General features: G+C 45.8%; 1 protein-coding gene across 1 annotated transcript; it reads right to left on the reverse strand.

Moving 5' to 3' along the window:
* Nucleotides 1–2,312: 2,312 nt before the first annotated feature.
* On the reverse strand, nt 2,313–3,466 carry LOC105538377. Its single transcript, XM_011978221.1, has 3 exons — nt 3,048–3,466; nt 2,836–2,943; nt 2,313–2,570 (listed from the first exon to the last, which is right to left on the reverse strand). Exons 1-3 carry the CDS (start codon nt 3,464–3,466, stop codon nt 2,324–2,326), a joined length of 774 nt encoding a protein of 257 aa, XP_011833611.1. The 3' UTR covers nt 2,313–2,323.
* Nucleotides 3,467–7,030: the final 3,564 nt, after the last annotated feature.

Consider the following 7,030-nt stretch of genomic DNA (forward strand, 5'->3'; position numbering starts at 1 on the left):
GTATTCAGTAGGACTGAATTTCCTTTCCTTCCTACTTTCCCATTCCACAATCTATCACCTAGAGTAATTAAGACCAGGGAGGTATCATCTTCACTGGATTAACCTTAACTAAATTGTACTCATTCAACATGTGCCCTTTTGATTAGTCCGAGCAGGGCCTGCTGTCTCGGATACACCCACCTTGTAATTCTATACACTTAATTAATTTCAGATGAATAGAGAGGGGGGGCTAAACTAAATTCTCCAATTAATAAACTATAAGTCCTTATAGGTATCAGGCTAGCTCAAGATTTTCATTCTTCCTTTATTTCTTTACTCTGCAAAGGCTAAGTGGAGATTGAAATGGGGAGAAAAAAAAACACCACACAACACATACACACAGCTGCAATTGTTCGAGGCTGGTGAGGGGGTGCCTGGGCAGTTTCATCATCGTAAAGGGCAGACCTTAAGAACTGTTGGTAAAATAGATTATTTTTCTGCCAAGCATAATTTTTAATGTCCTTCTCCACCTGGACCTCGATATTTGGTTTTTATTTGCACATATTTCCTGTTCTATGCACAGATTCTTGGTTATGAAAATTTAATATTAATGCCACTAATTTTATATTTTTAAATGCATTTCTCAAAAGTAAAATATTATTAATAGTCTGAGAACTTTTCTGAGCACTGGTGTGGAGTTATTTGTTTAATCATCAAATTTAACAGCTCTCAAAAATATAATAAAAATTTGCCCTCATGGGAATGCCTGACAGCAAAGAAAATAATTTCCTTATAATAAAACTGATCCCAAGGATGTTTATATGCTATAATTTATCTCATACTAAAAGATGGCTAGAAAATTATATAAGATAGATTTACAGTCACTCCTTCAACCCAGAAAATTTATATGTCTAGTTATTAGTGACTTAAAAACTTCTACTGATCTGCATAATTATATATAAAGAGATTCCCCGGTAGCTTTTATGTCCTATGATTCAACATAATAAGGTCAATTACATTCAGAGAATTTAAATTACTGATACTTAGGGAATAAAACCAACAGAGCTTTTAGTTTCTTATGATGGTATACAAGAAATTCTACTTACCTAAGACAAAATAACCTAAAGCCCATTTTATGTGTTTTAGCAGAGATTTTTAAAAGCCACTAAGAGGTTTTGTCATTTAAGAAACCATATACTCAGTTCCCTAATATCTTCAGATGTTAAGTCTATTCTGATATTGTTTCCTGACATTTGTCTTTTGTTCCAAAATGATTTTTAAAAAAAATTCTTGAGTAATTTTGTTAGTATTTTCTACTAGTCTAGAAAAATTAACTGAAATTCTTGCACCCCATTTTTAAGAACATCAATTCCCTATTACATATGCCAACAAATTAAATAAGTATACTGCTGCTAGATAATTTACCATTAAATGAGTGTAGAATATTTGACTGATTATTTTACTAATTTCTTATGTGTGAAAATTCTTAAAATGGTGGAATCATTTGACTAATTGAGTGCAAATATTAAATAATTTTTTTATTGATGACATTCATGCTGACAGGCACATCATTTGATGCATCAGCTAATGCCTTGTCAGGTTTGTATTATCTTTTTTATCTGAGGCTGGGCACATGGGCATTTTAACTCAGGAAGTCTTACTCTCTCTGCCTTCCCTAAAACCAGTGCCTACATTTGACCCTGTGGAACACCACAAAAGCAAGTAATTTAAATCAGCCCACACCTGCACCATCACCCAGGCTATCCTTATAGGAACGCTTCGAACATCTCATTCCGGAGCACCTCAGGTGGCTGAAGAGGACAATTCATTCCCCACTAAAGAACAAAATACTGACACTGAGTTTGTCTTCTTTGGGGTCGGAGGAAAGTTGGGATACTATTCATAAAAAGGCAGCTATGTTTAGCCCTGCGGTGAATTATATACAAACCAACAACTATTTTTGAATGATGGAATTAAGTATTTACACAAGGAGACTAAGGTCTTTAGCTTGGTTATGTCCTGCCGTTTATGTTACACGATCAGAAGCCTTGTGAGTACTGTTTCAGGTGATACATCATCAAGAATTCTTACATTAGGAAAGTAACCATATTATCTGAGATCGTTTGCTCTAGGGAAACCTACAGCAAATTTTGCACTAGCTAAAATTGTTTAGCTAAATTTTGCACTTTACAAAATAATAGAAAAATTCATTTGACTGTCCCCTCAATATATAGCATGGTCGTCTGATCACCTTGCAGTTTGTCTCATATGCCTGTGTTGGGCTCTTTTAATAGGACTTCCACCAATAAATTCAAGGTTTTGTTCTTGTTTATAACCGGCACTTTCAGGTCCGACCAGGTCCAAAAAAGAAAAAAAGGAATTGAGGGTTTGCATCGTTTTTCAACACAACTGGAAGCTGTTTTATCACTTTGTATTTTGAGAACCGCTCCCCTTCCCGCACACGCATTGCTGCCGCCTCTCGAGCTTGGTAAATGAGTCTGTGCGCCAAGCCAGGTCGCTCCGCGCAGTTCGCGCTTCCGCGCCTCGGCACTCGAATGACCGTGTCCTCTTCGTCTCTCTCGTGAATATCGCTGGAAAAAAAAAAAAGTTTGTTCTAAGCCCGTGGCATTTCCGCGCGCAGATGGAAAGGCAAGTGGGAGAGGAGGGTGCAGGTGCGGGGCGGGCGCGGCGGCCCCTTCCGGCGCCGGGGGCTGGGCGGCCCCGGGCCGGGTGCCGCTCGGCTCCGCGCACGTGGCTGTGGGCGCTGCGCACAGAGGCCGGCCGGCGGGGAGTGTAGGGTGCAGCGCTCGCCGGTGTCGACGGCTTCCGCCCAGAGCCCTTAGCGCCGCGACCTGCCTGACTGGTGGCGCGGGGAAACGCTCGCAGCACTGCGGCTCCGGCGGGCGGGCTCTGCGTGGGGCCCCGCCGAGCTTCCCGGGAGCCTCTCCCGCAGCCGATGGGCGTCTAGGGGCGCAGAACGAAGAGTGGGCGCCGAAACGGATGTCGGCGCTGGAGGCCGACGGCGAGGCCCGGCGAGGCCAGGCTTCTCGGTAGAGAGGGCCGTGCACCTCGCGGCTTGTGGGCTAAGGCGGGGAGCCGCTCCTGCGGCGGACGGGCGCGCGGACTGGAGGGAGGGAAGTGCCACGGCCCGGGGAACCGGGGGGACGCGGAGACGGGGTCTGGTGGGGTGAGGGCGGCGGGCAGTAGCCAAGTGGTGTGCAGCTTCGAACCCCTGCACCCTCCGGGCGAACGGAATGGCACCCGCGGAGACGGGCGGGGACGGGCGAAAGCGGGTTTGCTCGGACCCGAAGCCAAGCCCGGTCTGGAGGGTGATACCGTAGGCGAGAATGGCCGCGCGGGCTGGGAGCCCCGCCCCGGGATGGGGTGAATGGAGCCGCCCGAGGTAGGGGAGTTGGGGGTGGTGGTTGTGAAGACAGTCGGAGTCAGGCTCCGGGCAGAAGAAACACCGGGGCGCGCCAGGGTCCATTTCCTCCTTTTCTCCGTTTTCCCACCGGCCTGGTAGATGCGGAGCCAGCAGTCGGGCTGGAGCGGAGGCTGAGGGTCGCCGTTCCGCGGGAGGTCTCTCGCCCCGGGTTAGGCCCCACCCCGCGGTGGCGGTCGCGTGGCGCTATCCTGGAGTTGAGCTGTGCCCGCGCCGCGGCCCGCACGCCCAGGACCGCACACCGCCGCCCGCAGGCAGGGACGCCTACAACCTCGCTTCTCACCAGGCGCCCAGCTCGGGGCTGGGAACGGGAAGGGTGCATTTCCGTGTGGGGTGGGGGCGATTCCCGGCTGTCGGCGGTGGGGCTAGGCCTTGCGGCGGAAGAGCCAGGCCTTCGCGGCTTTCCAGCCAGCCGGGTTCGGGATTTCTCGACGGTGGGACCGGTGGAGGCGAGGGTGGGCGGCTATCCCCCAGCCTCTTCAGGAAGAAGCCGTGGGGCCACGGAAGGTATGGGTGACAGGGCTCACACCATTCCCGCGCTGCCCTCGAACTCGCGGGCCTCTGTTCCCTTTGCCGTCACTTGGTATGCGCCCCAGTCCCCGGCGACATTAAGGCCAGCGGGCGCCCTGTGTGCATGGCTGCTGCCCGCGGCGCACCGGCCTGAGCCCGGAGGGAGGTGCTGGGCGGGAGAGGCGGCCCTCCCTGGGTCTCCCCTGTCTGTCACATCTGCACTTATTTAAAGCTCGGCTGGTGGTCCGCGCTCTCTGGAATGCCAGTTGCGGGCCTGGCCTCCTACGGCATTTGCACTGATTAGCGAGCAGGTCATGGGGGAGATGGGGACCTTGTGGAGTGGGGGGGAAGACCGGAGGTTCACAGTATTCCGCCTGCCTCGATCCCGCGAGCTAATCGGAGCCCAGTGATTCCCGCTGCACTAATGGCTGAGTGTGTCAAGGAGCAGAGAACCGAACTTGAAGGACGTTCGATGCGTCTGGGAACCGGCCATTGCCACTTAGTAGTATGTTGTGGGCCGGTGTGCACACACGACCCTAAATCTCTGCAGGCTCTAGCGCTGAAGCGGGCGGAGAAGGGGAACAAGTGTTGTGACCCCAAATCCTAAAAATTTGTACGCAGTGTCTGGGATATGCAGTATCCTTGATGCGAAAGTCTTAAATGTTTGCTGGTGCAAGTCCATACAAAACGAGGTTGGCTTGTCTCGCTTAAAATACTGTAGACAAAGCGTAAAAAAGGCACGGGCAGTCCGCATCAAGGACGCCACTCCAAGCGGAAGAGGCCCCGGTGCAAATTCATCGTTGAAAAACAAGCTGGATTCTAATTTACTGTGACTCCCACGGGTGCAGGGGTTGGGAAGAGAAGCAAAGGGGGACCTTTTTTATTTTTGAAGCCTCAAAAAGTTCGGTCTGAGTTTGCATTTGCCTTTGGACTTGGTATAATTAAGGGTGAAAATAAGGCCCCTCTGTATTTCTATTCCCCTTTGCTTTCCTGCGAAGCTTTTACCTCAGAGGAAAGTTGTTTTAGTAATCTGGGAAAGAGAAACCATGTGCTGAGTCAGCAAAAACGCGGCACCAGGCCAGTTCAGCTCAATTATACTGCTGTGTGTAATGCACACATTCTGTATGCCTTTGTGGAAATAATGAAAAATATATTAGAATTCTCATGGCATAGCAATGCCCACGAAGCCTGTTGGCAGTTGAGAGCCAGATTTCTGTGTCTTCTAATACAAGGAAACAGGTTCTGAACATGTCTTCCAACAAGCCTTAGATCCAAGGCCACTTAATGTGAGAGGACAAGAAAAATGCAGTTCTCAAAACGACACAAAATATTTTACTTTTTTTCAAAGGGTCGTGTCACAGAATGCTTAAATACTCCTTTCTGCCTGTGTTCTTGTGACAAGCGTTCAAGGTGGCTCCAGTAGATGGAATCTTAGTTCTTTATTTTGCATCATTAAAAGCATTTCTCAAAACTGATTCTTGAAAAGGTCTGAAAAGTCTCCTTGCAAGTCCCATTAGAACCTTGATCATGCATTCTCATTTGTGTGGAATGAACAAATGTGTTCAGAGTCACTTGGAATGAAACTCTCTTAAACTGCTAAGTAATTATATTTCAGAATAATTGCTTTTAACTATCCAAGTGTTACCTGAATTTGCATTATGTCAACATTGCAGCTGTTAAGCAACAGTCTAAATTGTGCTTTTAATGGCAGAGATTCAGTATTTCTGGGGATATTTCTTCATAGTTATTTTAATTCTAAGAGTTTAGTTGCAGCAAGTGACTTTTGAAAAAAATAGTGTATTACATGAAGAACCAGCCAAAAGTTTGCCTCAGTTTCATTTATCTTTTCTACCTCAAAATGTGAAATTAGTACATCTTTTATGCTTTTACTATTTAAATTCTTAAAAATATATAGCTATGTTTCAGTATAATGCAAAAACATCTGGATGTGAAAAATTCTGTCACCCAACTTCCAGATGTTTGGTACTACGCAGACAAAACATCAGAATAAATGACCAAATTTTTTTTCTTTACAATCCAGATGGCTTAGTGCTTCTTGCTTCTATAAGGAAGCATATTTTCCTTTCTCTAAACATCACATCCTACTGTAGCCCACATAAGGCATGATTTACACTCCTTCAGCTACAAAATGTTAGGCCATTTGGAGTGCAGCAAAGCAATCAGTTAATGAAACTATATGTTTTGGTGAATGTAGTCCAAGTATTAGTGTGTACTTAGGAGGGAGTGGTGGTGGTGGAGTCAGAAATGGGAAGATAAGAGAGTGAGTGCCTTGTTGAATGGGAGAATGACTTAGTTAAAACGACACAGCCTTCCAAAAATCCATCTGTGGCATCCATAATCTTAATAGGTGGAATAGAACATTTAGAAGCAGGTTCAACATGGTTGCCTTTTGCCTGAGAAGCAACTGGACTGTGAAATGTCCATCGTGTACTCTGAAGCTTTCTTTCTCTCCACTGTTCCCTCTTGGAGCATTATGAAATGGAACAGATGAATTAATGTAACATTAAAACATTAGGACTCATGAACATTATACAGGTGGAAAAATTCTCTGTTTTAAAAGTAAAAACACACGTAAGTGACTTAAATATTCACCATATGACAATATGGTGAATATTTAAATCACCCAAAAATGTAGTGAGGATGAATGGATTTCTCTTTCTATGACATGTCACCACATTTTACAGTTGTTAAACGTGGGGCTGAAAACAGCAACATTTTTCCTTCCCCAAAGTCAAAGAGATTTAAGGTCATGAACAGAGAGCCAGAGCTTCTCTGCTTAAACATGTTGAGAAAGAAGAAACAGATATAAAGAGTCTTCCACTAGAATCAGCAGATGAAATCAAACCCAGAATGAATTCCATTCTACTTATTAACCTCACACTCCCTGGATTATAGAACAGTGTTTAGATAATGAATGGCAATGAATGTTAAAACATCATAAAACCTGACCACTTAACAATTGCTGCAAGAAAAACATACCATTTTAAACAGACCTTCTTACAACTCAGAATCTGGGCCTTATAATAAGACAGGATTTTATACTGGCCCAGGGTCAATTTTAAAGACTAGTTTATGGGA

Source organism: Mandrillus leucophaeus, unplaced genomic scaffold (assembly GCF_000951045.1).
Source record: "Mandrillus leucophaeus isolate KB7577 unplaced genomic scaffold, Mleu.le_1.0 Scaffold190, whole genome shotgun sequence".
Lineage (NCBI taxonomy): Eukaryota > Metazoa > Chordata > Mammalia > Primates > Cercopithecidae > Mandrillus > Mandrillus leucophaeus.